Consider the following 18,670-nt stretch of genomic DNA (forward strand, 5'->3'; position numbering starts at 1 on the left):
GGGTAACCATTCCATTATCATCCATTAAAAAAAATATGAATTAGCAAGGCAGTTCAATTTACGCCGTTATCCGCCTGGAAATAAGGGTTCATATACGACCTCTGGTCACGAGAACAAAAACTAGTTGTAATATATACAAAGAAAGGTGAAAGAAACTGACCTTTGGCAATATTCGCCGCGTACTGTTTCATGGCTATCTTCTCCACCGTGTTCTCCAGACCGAAGAAGTTCTTCACGTCGAGGGTCGCGCTCTGTTCGAAGCACGTCCACTCCGAGTTCTCGGGGTGTACCTGTCGCGATATAATTATTTTTTATACAACAGCATACGGCAAACAAGCTGACGGCAAACAACTACCTAACGGAAAGTGGTAACTGTCGCCTATAGACATGAACAGCTCCAGGGCCTTTACAGAATAAATATACTGTGACGACCTTTTCAGTTTATTAGTCTTTTTAGTTTATTAGTCAGTTTATTGATATAATTACATCACAAATTACAATACGTACTCTAAGTAAAAAATTTCACTATCCAAATTTTCAGTCTAATATTTATGATTCCTGAATGCAAGGACACACTGTCCTTGTCCTTACTGTCTTAACTTATAAATGTAAAAGTAAAAAAATCTAATAATTCATTTGCATATATATGTATATATATACGTTGTTTTACCATATACATTATTTCGGGAACTATACATGAAAATTTATCCTACTACAATTATTATATTCGATTGCCGTCTTGCAACCGTATTGCGAAATATAAAAATCGCGATTAACAGGCGTTGATCGTAAAATGGTGAAAATTTGAGGGTCACCCTTTTTATTGAGGGGTATAAAAAATAGATGTTGGCCGATTCTGAGACCTACCCAATATGCACACAATATTTCATAAAAATCGGTAAAGCCGTTTCGGAGGAGTTTGGTAACAAATGTATGTAAATGTATAAAAAAAACTATTTTGTAATTTACCGGTAGCCTAGATTCCTAGCTTTACGGTATATAATAAATCCTCTAATGAAACAATCTATAAACATTTGAACGCTATATTATCTTTTCACGAGAAGGAAAAACAATCACAGGATTGAGAGGTGGCTGGGAATTACAACGAGGGAGAACAACTGTAAAAATAAAAAATGCGGCATAACATACTTTAATATATAAAATTATATATTTTTTTTAAAAGGACGCATACCGATTTGGAAATTTCAAAAATTAAATATGCTATCATCATATTATATATTATATAAGCTTCCCTTTGGGGTTTTTCTAGTAGTTGCCATGCTTGGCAGGTGGATTGGCAACCGCAGTTAAGCTTTAGAGATGTTTCAAGAGGGACGCTGCTGCCAATCCCTCGCCCTCCCTTAGTCGCCTCTTACGACACCCACGAGAAAGGAACGGGGTGGCCTATTCTATGCCGGGACCACACGGCTACTTTTATTACATTTACATGCAAACTTTTGGGTTAACCCTTTTTTGCATAATGGTGGAAATTTCCATCATAACATTGAATGCCCAAAAATTATATAAAAGACCAAGTTCACTTTAAGTTGATCGTGTCTGGATACCTTTTTAATATACATTGCAAAAACCAAAACATAGTTGTCAAATTTACTTTTTTAACCATTTTTCCTTTACCTTGATTTATTTCACCGATAAAAAAAAATCATGCAAAGAAGGATTATATGGATAGGCTCGTGAAAATAAATATAATCGAATATAATCGTCATGAAAAAAAAAATATTGATATAAAACAATCAGGATGTTATTTTAAGAAACAGTGGGCGGTCCCGAATGAATACTTGAAAGAAAAATGATACGGGAAAGTAGATAATTAAAAATAAATGGGCTATCATCAGAAAGGCATAATTTACTTTGACAGGCACACTTTCTGATTTCGTGAATAAATTATCAAGATTACAATAAAGAACAGTAACGGCTGTGACAATGCCTTTTCAATGTGAAAATTTTTCGAATCGAAAATTTAGATTTCTTTTTTTATTATTGCTTAGTTATGATTAAATTACTGGCTTATAAAACAAAAAATTTACCTAACTACCACTAGGTAAGAATAGAGTTCTTTGGCATTCAGTTCTCTCAGCCAACCCCGAAAAGGATTTAGCGTGAAGATAGACATAGGATAGGCACCTAAACTGAGCACACTCACGTATAAAATTAATAACATTTATTCACCTCTTCACAATTGGTGACCATGAATTTGTATTATTTAATCGTTGCTGTCAATATCTGAACTTTAGCAACATGGATTTTAATTATTTTATATATCAATTAACTTAACTTTATGCACACTCATTATTATATATGGTTTCTTTCATACATGCGCATATATTACTTGCATACTTATATTACTCTAACTTGCCTACCTCGTTTTGGAAATATAATTTTTGTTTGTATAAATAAAATCCGTCATTATGTATTCATAAGAGACTTAGTATGTAAGTTATTTTTTAAGAGCTGTAGATTATTGTATAAAATAAAAAAAAAATGTATAGAAAGAAAGAATAAAGAAATAATTTAATCAAAGAAGCATGCGGCCCACACAGTAGCGCACAAAACAAGAACAAAAGAGATTAAAACAAAACAAACAATAGAAAATAGATAAAATAAAAATGCGCATAATATTTAATACACATTTTTTTTTATGACAATGGAATAGACTCAACTGGTAGATGATAGGTTAAGACGAAGGCGGGTCAGTTGGTCCATCGTGTAGAATTTGACTAGAATTAACCTAGATGGTTTCGAAGAGGAACCATGTGGAGGTCGACCTGATAGGATATATTACTAGTAATGGCAAATGGCAAAGAATAGGCCACCCCCTCCTATCCCATGGGTGCCGTAAGAGCCGACTAAGCCCCAAATTACATAGAATTAATAATACGACTAAGGGAGGGTGAGAGATGGCCAGCATCGTCTTAAAACATCTCTAAAACATGACTGCGGTTGCCAACTCGCCTGCCAAGCGTGGCAACTACTGACAAAACCCTCCGAGAGGCTTATGTTCAGCAGTGGACAGTTAAACTAATATGAATGGGGCTATTAGAACCCATTACTAACAATTCCCTCCCCTCTCTCCCCCATAAACATTTATTAGTGAAATGGAAGCTAATTGTCATTATGTAGATAACGTGACAGGCGTGTCTGGAGTTTGTCTTGTTTTATTGAATTACGGCGCGGAGAAGTGGCTATATTTCCACTGTACCGCCTTTATTACTGGAAACACGGCCACTTGAGAGGTTAAGTACTTAGTTACAGCGAACCACTCTTAAGGGAGACGAGGAGACGGAAATTAACGCTATCATTTATGTAAACTATGAGAACGAGCTATGAGAATTGTCGATGATCCCAGGCTTGCAAGCGGTATCGAACCCTTAAGTCTTAGGAGAGATTTTGCTTCACTCTACGTGTTCTACCGCTTATACAACGGATTGTGCTCAGAGGAATTATTCAATATGATGCCTGCGGCCACTTTCTATCATCGTACGGCTCGCCATCGACAGGAAGTTCACCCTCATACCTTACAGCCTAAATGGTCGCGTACAACGCGGTTTCAGAGATGCTTTCTCCCACGAACACTCAGGTTATGGAATTAGCTCCCTGCCGACGTTTTCCCAAGAGACTACAGCATGAGGTTCTTCAAAAGGGGGGTAAAGTAATACCTCTGGTATTGCAGGCGTTCATAGGCTACGGTAACCGCTTACCATCAGGTGGGCCGTATGCATGTTTGCCACCTCAGTGGTATAAAAAAAAACTATAATAATTTACCAGGTTTGTGTCAACTTTTGGACAAGTTTACGAGTCGTAGTATGCCTACTATAATTTCACTAATGTGAAAGCGATGCGCCAGTGAGAGATGATAGAAAAGGATAAAGGCAGGTCAATTAGCCCATTCTTCACTGGTGCCCCGCCGGTGTATACCGATAACGCGGGTGGGGTTATCATTCCATTATCACCCATTAAAAAAATGTCTCTCAGAGTCTTGTAAGTGTTAGGTAAACAAAAGCTCGCAACGTACGTTTAAGGTGTAAACAGCTGCGCACATGTCACAGTGCAGTCTACGAGATTTGAGAGATTCCATTATCACCCATTAAAAAATATCTGTGGTTGCCAATCCGCCTGCCAAGCGTAGCAACTACTGGTAAAACCCCCCCAGAGGGAGGCTAATGTTCAGCAGTGGGCATTTAAAGGCTGACATGATGTTGATGATGATGATGAATGTATATTTGTATAGAATCATATTGTTATCATATTGTTAAACATTATGATTCATGTAAAGTGAGTTTTTTAACGTCCCAAATCCTTGTCTTGAGCATAGATTAACATTACGAAGGATTTGCTAATTACCATTATAAACGGATTAAGTATTAATCCCTATCTTAATTAGCAAATCCTTTGACACAATCTAAAGTAATGTAGGAAGGCAGGAAGAAGAGCCATATTAAAGCAAGACTATAAAGTACTTTTGCTGTAGCTGAAGTAAAAGAAAAAGATTTCGCAAAAAGAATTTACTTCATTTGTGACAAAACTATTAATTTCAATTAAAAAATTACTGAATCGATTTTGATAAAATTTCTACAGGACCATAGCTTATCGGATAAAAACAAAATCCCAATCGGTTTATAATTGACAGGATTATGAGGTTACCACTCAGCCCTCCCTATTTCCTACCAGATTTATTTGTGTCATATATGTATTTTAGTGTTGTATATTTGAATGTATTTGTATTTATATATATCTTTATGTATGTATATGATTTTTTAACATTCCTGTAAATTATTGACGCCCATTAATTCTTCTCTTTCCGCGTCTAGGGAAAGTAGATAAAGTTTTGTTTGAGAAATCAGTTCAGGGTACGATAAGGCTGATATACCTGAAGAAGGTAAAATCACTTAAAATAATAATAAAAAAAAAATGATTGTGCTTACACAGATATTTATTATTTTTATATTATTTTTACAAATCAATTTTATTTTAAGGCGCCACCTACCTATTTATTCTTTCTTTCTACCCAAAGGTTGTCTGGAAGAAATTGCTTAGCAATAAGACCAGAGGGAGACTTTGTACAAAAGTGTTTCGGTTTGAAGGATGGAATATGGCGTGAAATTACTGGGTACAGAGGAATAACACCTGAGTCCTCAGCAACGCATGGGGGGTATTATGGGCGAAACAGTATACTCTGTTATGTCCATGGTACTGCTCATGTCTATAGGTGACGGTTATCACTTTCCATCAGGTGGACCGTCAGCTTGTTTGCCATTCTAAGTTGTATAAAAAAAAGACCGCCTTTTGCACTACACTATAATTATTGAGAATTGTTCAACAAATCCTGTAATATTGGTGTAATAAAGTGTTAAATAAATAAATTTTAAGGTGTTACCTCATATCTCAATAAAAAAAAAAAACAACTGAATCGATAACCTTCTTCTTACTAAATTCGCTTGATTTGAGGATTACTCTTGACACAATAAGGTTTTAGGTTTCAAGTTAGATAGTTCCTATTACCAAAATTGCTTTGTGCTTAAGTGAATTAGTAAGTAGTATTGTTTAGTTATAATTATAATAGTAGATAACTTGTTTAGATTTTATGGCATTGGCAAAAACAAAAATCACAAATAAAACGTAAATTAAAAAAAAAGAAGAAAAAAAAGTTAGCGAACACATAAAAAAAAAGGATGCCAAAGATCGATTTTCATCTTGATACACACTAACTATTTGATCAGGCTATTATTGTTTTGCCCCTCTACCGCTATCTATCGAGTACATTTTTTACACAACAGAATTTCATTTAAATCAGTTGAACGGTTTCGGAATTTATCGTGAACGAATTTATTCCGACACGAGACCTATATATTAAAGATGGATATAAAAAAGATTCCGTGAAAAGGAATAACAAAATGTTACCAGTATTGAATAATATTCCTTTATCCCTTTGCCGGTATCTTCAATATTTATGTTTTGTTTTCCTTTGCCTTCGAATACTTTTGTCAATTGTCACTACATATATATATATATATATATATATATATACACATATATATATATATATATATATATATATATACACACATATATATATATATATATATATATATATATATAGCTGTAAAAATTAAATTCACAAAGAAACTTGGAAAAATTATAATTTCAATTATTGTCAGTATTCTATGACGATATATAATATATAAATAAATAAATTCTTAAGATTTTATTGCATCTGTAACCTATTAATCTGCGGAATAGTTAACGGAGCATCCATACACACATATAAAAACAAAAATCCGAAAACACGGGCATATCACCTTCATGTCTTCAACTATTGAAAGCCTCATATAATGTACGATTGTACTACACAATAAAATGTTACAAAGAAACAAACTTCTTACATATTAATTAACATTATCTCGTGAGTTCATGAGCAATGTGATCAAGGAAGTAGTCGGTGGGCACGTGTGGAGCCGCCGCGCATATACCATGATAAGGAAAAACAACCACTTAAACACAACATAGTAGCTATTCTAATATGAGTAGAATATTATAAATAGGCGTTCGTGTTAGCCGTTATCAAACACCGGACCACAGATAACGTAATACTTAGACTAATAGAGAAGGACTAGCAGGTTTTCTGTCCACTCTATTAATAATAAAATTTATACGGAACCTACATGGGAATAAACCTCATAGACTACAAAGATTACAAATTTTGAGATTTTGTGTCAAAACAATGTCATAAAATCTTTCAGGACATCGATATCTGTCAAGACAACCTTTAAAACAAACGTACCTGACAACCTATACTGGATATGTAATTGGTACTTTTGCTCTTAAGTTTTATTTTCTATTTACTATAATAAATTATGTATGTATTAATTTATATAACTAATGAAAAGAAATTTAATGTACTCGTAGAATAGATGTAAATTTCTGACATAGTTAACAATTTGCACGCCGACATAGAGGCAGAATGTATATGGAAAATGTAAACCTCTTTCATCGAAAACTACCTACATTCTAGCAAAGTAAATTCATTTCAAACTTTGACTTAACCAAAATTCTGAGGTTTCGCGTTCTAAGACGTTTACTGACACATAGATGAAGGAATGAAGGAAAATGAAAGAATTGCCGTGTGGTCCCACAGCATCGAATACGCTACCCCTTCCTTTCCCGTGGATGTCGTAAGAGACGACTGGGAGAACTTAATGATCGAGGAATGAGCAACAGCGTCTCTCTTAAACATTATCAAAAACTGACTGCTATTGCCAATACGTCTGCCAAGCGTGGCAACTACTGGCAAAACCCTCCAAATATGAGGAGGCCCTTGTTCAGCAGTGGACTGTTAACGGCTGGTATGATGACGATGATAAAATAAAAAAATGCTTCAATTAGTCACTGCCACTTCTTTGGAAATCAGGTGAACATGCAAATGATTATGTTTTTGAAGAATTGGAAGTAATCTAAATATACACAAATATCTAAATTGCAAAATCCTTAATGTCTATCGATCAGTATTTTTTTATACAACTTAAAATGGCAAACAAGCTGACGGCTCACCTGATAGAAAGTAGTAACCGTCGCCTATAGACATGAGCAGTACCATAGACATAACAGAGTATACTGTTTCGCCCATGATACCCCCCATGCGTTGCCATTCCTGAGTACTCAGGTGTCATTCCTATGTACCCTGTAAATTCATTACCATATCCCACCCTTCAAACTGAAACACAGCCATGCGAACAAAACTACTTCATGGTTGAAACACGAATGGGGCAGAGGTACCGAAGCAAACGACTCTTGTACAGACTCCCTCTGATCAGTATCCTAGCTAGAACTAACTAGGTTAATTCCCACAGTGCTAAGTTGGTGGCAAAAAGTAAGACAATACTCACGTAATACCGACACTTCTCCACGACCCCCACCCTCGTGGAGAAAGTCTCATTAGTTGCCTCGATCTCGAGCACCCTGTTCTTCAAGTCTAAGTGGTTCTTTTGAATGAAGTAGATGTAGTCTACTCCAATCATCTGCAACAAAACAGTAAGTCTTTATAAGACGTAGTTAACTTTTACCTCTACCTTTCCCGTGAATAAAATAAGAGACGACTAAAGGAACTTAATGGTTAAGGGATGGACAGCAGCATCCCTCTTAAAAATCACCAAAGCCTAACTGCGGTAGATAACCAAATTGCCAAGCGTGGCAACTACTGGCGAATCCCTTCTTATGATGGGAGACCTACGTTCAGCAGTGATGATGATGAAAACTTTTTCCAGGTATGTATATTTCCTAGTTATCTTTTTTTATATACAACTTAGAATGGCAAACAAGCTGACGGCCCACCTGATGGAAAGTGGTAACCGTCGGCTATAGACATGAGCAGTACCATGGACATAATATACTGTTTCACCCATGAAACCCCTCATACGATGCCATTCCTAAGGACTCAGGTGTTAGTCCTCTGTATCCAGTAAATTTACGCCATATCCCACCCTTCAAACCAAAACACAGCATGCAAACACAACTGCTTCACGGTAGAAACACGAATGAGACAGAGGTACCTAAGCAAACGACTTTCGTACAAAGTCTATCTCTGGTGTAGTAAATAAAATAAAATAGACCATTTGCTGTAACTTCACAATTCGATTACCAGATGTGTATTGGAATTTGAAAGCCGAGAATATTGGAATATTTGAGATGTACACTTCTGGCAAAGTTAAATTCCGCAGTTATCCGAAATATAAGTTTAAATTAACGTACAAAAATTTCGGAATATTCAATGGCCTGAATCTTCACCAACCAAGCTGAGTGCCTATTGGAAATATAATTAGAATAAATCTGTAACCCATTTTACAAATCACAGTAAAGCTAAATCTCTAAGATATTAGTCATTCGTGAAGTCTATTCGGTTAGAAATTGGGCTGGCTTACTTATTGCCGTCCAAATCAAAACAAATCACGTATTACTTTTTCAAAGCAGATACATGTGTGTGCCCCGGCACAGAATGGGCCACCCCTTCCTTTTACGTGGGTGTCGTAAGAGGCGACTAAGGAAGGACGAGGGATGAGCAGCGGCGTCCCTCATAAAACATCTCTAAAAGCCTAACTGCGGTTGCCAACCCGCCTGCCAAACATGGCAACTACTGGCAAAACTTCCCTTATGGGGAAAACTTATGTCCAGCAGTGGACAATTAACGACCGAAATAATAAAATAATAGTAACATATAAGTAAATCGATATATAATACCAAGATGTAGCCAGACAGTACCCATGATTGTCCTTACCTTTTTTAACAAATACGGCGCTTCTACATTCAACTGACAACGCCTGGTGGTATGCCTTTGCGAGTCATCGGAAGACCAGCTATCATCCGTAATGGCGCACTCGATCACCACAGGGATCTGCGGGCAGCTCGGAAACCGTCTCTCGTATGCCTGAAACAAAATACATTACATTTCAATTATCGTAGTTTACTATGGTTGTTATGTTCTATCGGGCTTGGTGTAGTAGGCGTCACGGCTGTGGCTTACTGCCATTTCTCATAATACCATACCGTCGATCTTCACGCGATTTCATCTAGAAACCACCGTAATTATTGAATTCGTCATGATGGGTTAACTGGCAAATGACTCTTGTACAAAGTCTCCCTCTGGTAAAATCTGGACATCCTCATATCAATCGATAAATCACACCCAGAATAAAAATAAACCGTCATAATTATACGCAGCTTATTATAACCCAGAAGCCTATACTCCTAATAGTGCTTACGTCTAGAAATAGAGCGAAAGGCCACCGAGCTCACATCTAACCCTTATATGATATAAAGTTAGAGGTAAACATGTATATTAAAACGATGTAAATACCTTGTAAGCTAGATAGAGAACATTTATTTACATTGTATATGTAAATATTGTTTCAAATATAACATTAATATGATATATAGCTATATTAGAACGTGTTTTATCCCGTTGGAGGTTAACAAACAACATTACAGTATCGCTGTATCTAGAAATGCCTCGTTATTATTTACAAGGGTTAGGAAGACAATTAATGTATTACATGTGTGAGTGAGCTTTTGTTTGCGACTTCGTACGGGGGATTTTGGAAGTTTAACCCATTTAGTGTTTGAATATTCCAAACCTCTTTCTTACAATTCACCTACGCTATATAAAAAAAAACCTATTTACAAAATTTCAAGGTTCTAGTTTCGACAGTTTTGTTTGTTAGTTGATATATTTATTTATTTGGTTTATCAAAAGATTACAAACAAGACTTTTACTAATAGAATACAACAGTAACATTATAATACAGAGATGAAACAGCATATGTTGATTTCTAATGTAAAAAGAATGTTAATGAACTGTAAAAACTACACACAAAATAAGGTACAAAAACAAAACTACCAAATTATACCTATAAACTATTGGATTATCAGTGTATGCAGTGATGCGATGAACATTTCTAATAGAATAGAATGTCAAAAAACAATAAAACGTATCTATCTATATATATATATCATCATCATCATCATCTTCCTACCCTTAAGGATTCCTACCCTTAGGGATAAGGGTAGGAAGATGATGATGATGATGATGATATATATATATATATATATATATATATATATATATATATATATATATATATATATATATATATATATATATATATATATATATATATATATATATAAAACCAGCACATTAATTAATTATACAAATATTTTGTCCTTTTCTTATATCTGTCTGAACAACTTATTGAAAATGTTTTAATATCAACGTACTTCGATTTGAATCAGCTAAATTGTAATTTACATTTGATTTGCATCAGACTATTCTTTTACTGACTGCTTGATTGTTGACATAGTTAAAAAATAGATGACATTGTAGAAACAATGTAAAATGTCACATTTTCTATATCTGGAAAACTGACTCAGTTATAGTTTGCTGAAATTAATCAATTTCTATTCAATAGCATAAAAAACTTCCTACAAACCGATCATGAAATTATATTGATATATTTTCCCAACTTACGTATGTATGTATAAGTTTCAAGTAAATCAGCATACTATGGAGAGGGCTATGCTCGCAGTTTCTTTCCGTGATAGAATCCTAAATGAAGGTATCTACAAAGAAACCAAAGTGACCGACATAGCTGCAAGAATAAATAAGCTGAAGTCGCAATGCTATATAGTCACATAGCTTGAAGAATTAACAAGTGATGGAGAAGTTATTGAGTGGCAACCCCCTACAGACAAACGTAGTGTATGACAACCATCCAATAGGTGAAGCGATAACCTCATATACATTGCAGAGAGTTAGTGAATGCAGATGGCTCAGGACCATTCCTTATGGCAATCTGTGGAGGAGATCTCTATTCAGCAGTAGACGTTTAAAGTGGAGTGAATGAATTAAAAACCCTAAACATTGTATGTACATTCAAATACCCAAGTAAAAACTATCAAAGCAATGCGTACACTTTAAATAGATCATAATAGAATAGATAGCGTAGCCAACTTGCGTTATCTACACTCGAAACGAGAATACAACAATAAAGCATCTCGGAATAGGCCGTCAGGTCTTCGTTGTTTACTTTGTGCTGCGTCTGCGTGGCAGCAACTATTGTATTGGATCGCTCTGACGTGCCACAAACACGTCAAGCGACTTCCGAACATGTATTCAGTTCTCATGAAATGAATATTGTGAACGCTTTGCAGTTTGTTACTGATATATTTTTACATTACAATTTACCTCCAAGTAAACAAATTTTCCAATTGTGTTCTTTGACTTGGTGAAAAAAGTTTCTAGTTTATTAAGCCTTATTCGAAGGTAGCATCAAATAAAAAAAGAAAAGCAAGTTCTGATCTTAGAATTTATTTTATAGGATCCCATGAACAACAATTATTTCGCATATTACAGGGGGAACCACTAAAAAATCTCGTCTCGTATTTTATGAAGATCTGAGATAAGTTTTAAAAGATACAGTGCAAAGACATATAACTTGGGCAAATACAAAAAACTATAAGGGTCCCAATTATTGGAATTATTCAGTCACTGATGATCCATGAAGGAATACCAATCAAACTACATAAAATTTGCTATTACAGCAGATCGGTTATTATGTCGACGAAACGCTGTGATACGTTCGCTTCCGTTTGTGCAATCATATGCACGCCAAACAGACGCTGTCGAGGATCGACGATCGAAGATACGCCCAATGTATTTTTAGGAAACGAAATAGGAATGGTAACCCTATCTGTGTTATCGGTATACACTTGCGGGGTACTAGTGAAGGATAATAAGTAAGAATAAAGTCAGATCAGTCGGTCCATTGTAACGATTTTTCCTGGAATCAACCACGATGTTTTCTAGAGAGAAACTCGAGAAGGTAGACCTGACAGGATACATTGCTAGCAATTAGCAGCTCGATTTAGCGCTAGCCTTAAAAGTTACGATGGTAGTAAACTGTAGTGAAAAGTAATTAGTCTAAACTGAATGGAAATAGAATTCAAGGTGAATCTCCAGTACCAAGAATCCTCTAATACCAAGAATAACTGAATTCGTGCGTAGCAACTATTAGCGTACTATTACGCGATCTTTAGTACATTAGTATCTCGCGTGCCTCTGATTTACGTCGAGGAATTTACATAAAATACCTAATTACCTACGGTGTGTTTATAATGGGAGTTTCTTCTCTGTGTTGTAATAGAAGGGCGGAAAGGTTCTCGATTGTCCGCATGCAGACCAGCGTAGTGTGGAGCGAATCCACATGAGATGGAATGATGAGCTCAAATGTGTGCTCAAAGTTGTTTTAAAGAATTGGATGCAAGAGGTGCAGGATCGTAATTTATGGCATAATATGAGGAAGATCTGTTCAACAGTGGAGGATTGATTGTAATGATGACGATGACAGAATTTAAATACAACTAATTACTATTATTTTTCTTCTACAGAATGTAATATATGAACAGGGGAACAAAGAACGATAGGAGTAGAAAAAGTGTTTAAGATTTACGTACATACAACGCAAATGCAAAAAAATGTAGGTACAAAGGCGCCAGTCAGTCTGGCAATATAAATAGTCTGAAATAATGAATAGGCTAATGGTAACGTCCTTCAGTTAAGGGAAGATAGTCGATAATAGGCTGTAGACATTGTGCCTGTTTACGGAATGAATGAACGAAAATTCTTTATTGGCCCTTACAAAGAAAGATACAATTGCATAAAATATGTAGAATAGAATAAGAATGGAAATCGTTTATTCAAATAAACTTACATTGAAGCACTTTTGAAAAGTCATTACATTTTTTTTAATCTACCGCTCGTTCGCTCGTAGACAAATAGTATTATTATAAAATATTAATGACTAGTATTTACCACCGACATTCGTCCATGCCAATTACTATGTGTTACACCAAATTTCATGACGATTGGTTGAGCCGTAAAGACTTTAAGAGATAACATACTTTCACATTTATCATCATCGTCATATCAGCAGTTTACTGTCCACTGCTGAACGTAAGAGGGGTTCCTCATAAAGGGGGTTCTGCCAGTAGTTGCCACGCTTGGCAGGCGGGTTGGCAAACGCAGTTAGATTTTAGTAATGTTTTAACATGTTTTAGTTACAGCATTAATAAGGCTAAATGTCAATTTAATTGAAATTGTTATTCTTTTCGGTAATCAATACTTATCTTAAAAAATAATAATTAACACGGTCTCTATTAGAGAGCTTTTGGTTGAGGGATGGGCAGCAGTGTCCCTCCTAAAACATCACCAAAAGCCATACTACGGCTGTTAACCAGCCTGTCAAATGTGGCAACTACTGGCAAACCCTCCCTTATAGACCAGTGGGAGACTTTGTACAAAAGTCGTTTGCTTGGGCACCTCTGTGCCATTCGTGTTTCAATCGTAAAGCAGTTATGTTTGCGTGGCTGTGTTTCGGTTTGAAGGGTGGGATATGGCGTGAATTTACAGGGTACAGAGACATAACACCCGAGTTCTCAGGAAGTGCAACGCATGGGGGGGTATGATGGGCGAAACAGTATACTCTGTTATGTCCATGGTACTGCTCGTATCTATAGGCGACGGTTACCACTTTCCATCAGGTGGGCCGTCAGCTTGTTTGCCATTCTAAGTTGTATAAAAAACAGAGTACATTCAGTAGTGGACAATTAAAGGCTGATACAACAACTATCTCTGTAACTTAAAATCCACCCTCATCCCAGTGTATAAAATAAACAGGCTTCTTATCATACTTGTTTAATAAATAAGAAGCCAATAAAACGACTCTATAGTAAAAAATTAACTTTAATAAACCACTTCCATACAAAGCCGTCGTCGGAGACATTTTCGCAACCTAATCCGTTTGACAGTGTGAAATGGCCGTGACTTTATCGGTTCCCGCCATTTTTATCTAATGAAACAGACAGTGGGCGTAATCTGTTCGCATCCGACATCCGTTTAGATGCAAACACGTCAACAAAACATCTACAAACAAAATTACACGTGCGGACTGCGAACAATTCGAAGCTACAGGAAATATTTTATATCCGCTGCAATAAAGTTGCTAGAATAATACTTTAATATTTTTTTTTATTCAACTTAAAAAGGCAAAAAAACTAAGGGCCCACCTAATGGAAAGTGGTAACCGTCGCCTATAAACATGAGCAGTACCATGGACATAACAGAGTATAATGTTTCACCCACGACAGCACCCATACGTTGCCATTCCTGAGGACTCAGGTGTAACTCCTGTGTATCCTGTAAATTCACTGGCATATCCCACCCTTCAAACCGAAACACCAACAATATATGCAATTTCTTAAATACAGTTTTATATAATTATAATAGTTAATATATAAAATACAGTTTGTTCTGAAATAATATTAATTAGGCGAGCTTAATATGCACTGTCTTACCAAATCTCATTTATAGGATTCAATTTACCGCGTTCAATTTACTCTCTCTAAATGAATTTTGAAAGTAAGTAACCACTAGTGTTGCTAGGTTTCCCGATTTACGCGAGACGTCCCGATTTTCAGGGATCTGAGGACGCCTCCCGATTTGTACCTGATCGGGACGCTAAATGTTAACCCCGATTAATCAAAAAATGAAAAAGGTTTTTCATAAATAAATTACATTTACGCTACGTATATTACTAGGTATTATGTATATTTACATTCATTCAACTCACCAGAGGGAGACTTTGTACAAAAGTCGATTGCTTGGGTACTTCTATCTCATTCGTGTTTCTACCGTGAAGCAGTCGTGTTTGCATGGCTGTGTTTCGGTTTGAAGGGTAGGATATGGCGTGAATTTACAGGGTACAGAAGAATAACACCCGAGTCCTCAGGAATGGCAACACATGGGGGGTATCATGGGCGAAACAGTACACTCTGTTATGTATATGGTACTGCTCATGTCTATAGGCGACGGTTACCACTTTCCATCAGGTGCGCCGTCAGCTTGTTTGCCATTATAAGTTGTATAAAAAAAAAATTCAAATTACGTTTTTATTGTATAATTTCTACTAGTCCAGCAAGACTGATTACTTGTTATGTGATATTTTTTTTATTATATTTATTTAGGTAATTAATATAATACTATACTTGCACTAGTAGTTTATTACGCAATAAATTGAGCCCAGAGTTAAAACCCCATTTTTTTTTGTATACTGTCCCGATCTGCAACCTTAAATCCCGATTTTTTTGACCTCATGTACCGATTTAAAACAAATCGGACCTGGCAACACTAGTAACTACTGTCACATAACATGCACCAGAATTGAAGTAACCCTTCAGAAACACTATCTCGAATACCAAATTCAATTTGTGCGTGCAGTAGTTTTTGAACAAATCGTTTAGAACAAATGTAGATACAAAGAGACGAACAAAAAGTCCAAATAATTTGTCTTTTGTTGCTCTTATTAAGATCCCTCATATGCATTTTTCAATGAGATTTAATACATAGAGATCTATTATAGACAGACATTGTGTAGTTACAGTTTTATTATGTTAGCAAGATAAAGCAAAATACGTCGTGTTTAATAAGTTGTATAAAACAAAGTTTCTTCTTCAGAGGTTTCGTCTTTCTGATAAATACTGATACGCGCCCGAGGTAAGCACAGTGGCTATTGTATCCCACATCCTCCCACATAGTGACATCCTGTCCCTTTTCCCTAAACTCTAACAATCCTTTCAAAATTCCACTTAATAATCCTTCCAATAATTCCAGCTACCAATCCGTTTGCCCAGCATAGTGACTTATGGGCATAAACTCCCCAATAATAAGGACCAATAATGTGTAGCGCCAGTGTGAAAACCGGGGGTTCTCATATGTTTATTTATTTATCTATTTTATACACTTTATTGCACCAAGTAAAAAAACAATAATAAATACAGTAAATATTAATAAGTTGATACAAAAAGCGGCCTTATTGCTAAGCAATCTCTTCCAGACAACCTTTGTGTTGTTGTTAGAAGGCATTGGGGGAGACCTATTACCACCAGGGGAAACAGGTTGAAACGATAATAAAACGAAATTACTATCCGCGATTGTTCCTCAGTTTACTTCATTAAATAAATTTAATACGGGTTGCACATTATTTAGATACATTTACGATTGGTAAGTACAATATTAAACTCTTGTACGTTAATAAATTTAATATTTTACAATATTTCTTACCGGGCAATGTCGAAACGGATTGCTAGTATCAAATAAAGAGAGAGAGTCTCACCACACCTCACACACACAATGGAGGATGAAGTGGACCAAATAAAAAAAATCCTCTCCTCCATTAAGCACTTCCCTTAAAACACGAATAAATAACATTGTATCAAGAATTCACGAAATTGCAAAATAATATTTTATATTTAGAACAGCGTGGGATTAAATACTTTATTCTTCTCCAAGAGAAAAACAAACGGGAGACACTTTTAGGATCAACCCATGAATATAATGAATTTTTAACCGAGTAAAAAAGGGAGATTTTCGATACTGTTATGTATATTTTTTTTATATTTATTACCTCAATACTCTGTCATTTATAATACCAATTAAAAAATAAAATAAGTTGGTTAAAAACTAATGCAAAAAGACACACGACCCAAACTTATTACCAGTAATGAATTCAATGGAAATCGGCAGAGCTTCTACTATTAGGAAAGTAAAAGGAGTGCGTTTGATACGCCGACCTTCGGCGCACCGCCAACGGACATGAAATCGACTCGATTTCGACACTAGCCAGCGATCAACCGTCAGCGTTGAATCGAACCATAGCATGTCAACCATTTATTTCATCACCATCATCACATCAGTCTTAAACAGTCCACTGCTGAGGGGGGGGGGGGAAAGGGATTGTTAGTTATGAGATCTTAACACCAAAAAATCCATCTGCTGAACATAAGCTTCATTTTGCTAATAGTTACCACGCTTGGCAGGCGGATTGGCAACCGCAGTTAAGCTATTTTCATTTTTTAGCGGACTTAATGTCAAAAGTATTCTCTCCCAGTCAACCATATGGAAATGTCAGAATGCTCGAATGCGGTGCTACTAATTATTGATATACATACATACTAAAATTTGATTTTAGACTCAAAATCAGACATATTATTAAACTTCTATAGCATGGGTAGATTGTTTGTTTCACTGTGTAAACAAAGCAGTAAAAGCTTACAACGAACGGATAGTTTTACCCTACAAGTTAATCCCACATATTTTAACTCTCAAACCATTAGCCATTTGAAGTTGTGGGAAGTCGTAACGTTGTCAGGTTACAGTTTGCTATGAGCTTTTTTTCCTCATTCGAAAATTGGCCTTTCCGATTCCTTTAAGGTATGAAAACAAGAAGTTAAAAATAGACACGAGAGATATATACGACTTACACGCTCGTGTTACCCGCATATAATGGCACTGCCAAAATCTAATAAAACAAAGATATTTGAACCTTCCCGTGTTGCTATTTTTTTAAATAGATGATAATGGAATGATAACCCCACCAGCGCTATCAGTATACACCGGCGGGGCACCAGTGAAGAATGATAGGTGAGGATGAAGCAGGTCAGTTAGCCAATCGTGACGAATTCAATAAGAACTGTCCATAATGGTTTCCAGGGGAAACCACGTGGAGGTCGACCTAATAAGGTATATTGCTAGCAATGGGGCTGTCAAACTCCATTGCTAACCATTCTTTTCCCCCCTCCCGTGTTGCTATTAGAACGAGTCAACGAACAATGTTTTTTTATGCAACTTAGAATGGCAAACAAGTTGACGGACCAACCAACTGATATATATATATAGCCTATAGACATGAGCAGTAGCATGGACATAATATACTACAGTATACTGTTTCGTCCATGAAACCCCCCCCCCCCCCTATGCGTTGCCATTCCTGAGGACTAATGTGATATTCCTCTGTACCATACAAATTCATCTCTACTATTACAGACTGCATACCTAAGTTTACTTGTAATAAAAAAATTTATGGATTAGGAAAAAAAGTATATTCACGCAGTATAAATTACTGGTGCTTGTTTCTATGATATTTTCAATTCCCTAGACGGCATGCAAGCAAGTCTATTGATTTCCGATAATGGCTAGTGAGGCTCTTCGCTTCATATTATAAGAGGTAATTAATTTAATAACGCGCCGTATCTCCTCGGAAGGCTATTA

At 35.9% G+C, this 18,670-nt stretch overlaps 1 protein-coding gene across 4 annotated transcripts in view; it reads right to left on the reverse strand.

Moving 5' to 3' along the window:
• The window catches only part of LOC113520721 (protein real-time), an 84,225-nt gene that overhangs the window by 37,419 nt on the left and 28,136 nt on the right, over positions 1–18,670 (reverse strand). For all 4 annotated transcript variants that reach the window (XM_052897478.1, XM_052897477.1, XM_052897480.1 and 1 more), the window contains exons 2-4: positions 9,287–9,436; positions 7,902–8,033; positions 161–290 (exon numbers count right to left, since the gene is read on the reverse strand). In XM_052897478.1, coding sequence (XP_052753438.1) covers positions 161–290; positions 7,902–8,033; positions 9,287–9,436 — 412 coding nt within the window. The remainder of the gene's footprint in view (positions 1–160; positions 291–7,901; positions 8,034–9,286; positions 9,437–18,670) is intronic.

This window comes from Galleria mellonella, unplaced genomic scaffold, assembly GCF_026898425.1.
Source record: "Galleria mellonella isolate WM207_F2 unplaced genomic scaffold, CSIRO_AGI_GalMel_v1 utg36, whole genome shotgun sequence".
Classification (NCBI taxonomy): domain Eukaryota; kingdom Metazoa; phylum Arthropoda; class Insecta; order Lepidoptera; family Pyralidae; genus Galleria; species Galleria mellonella.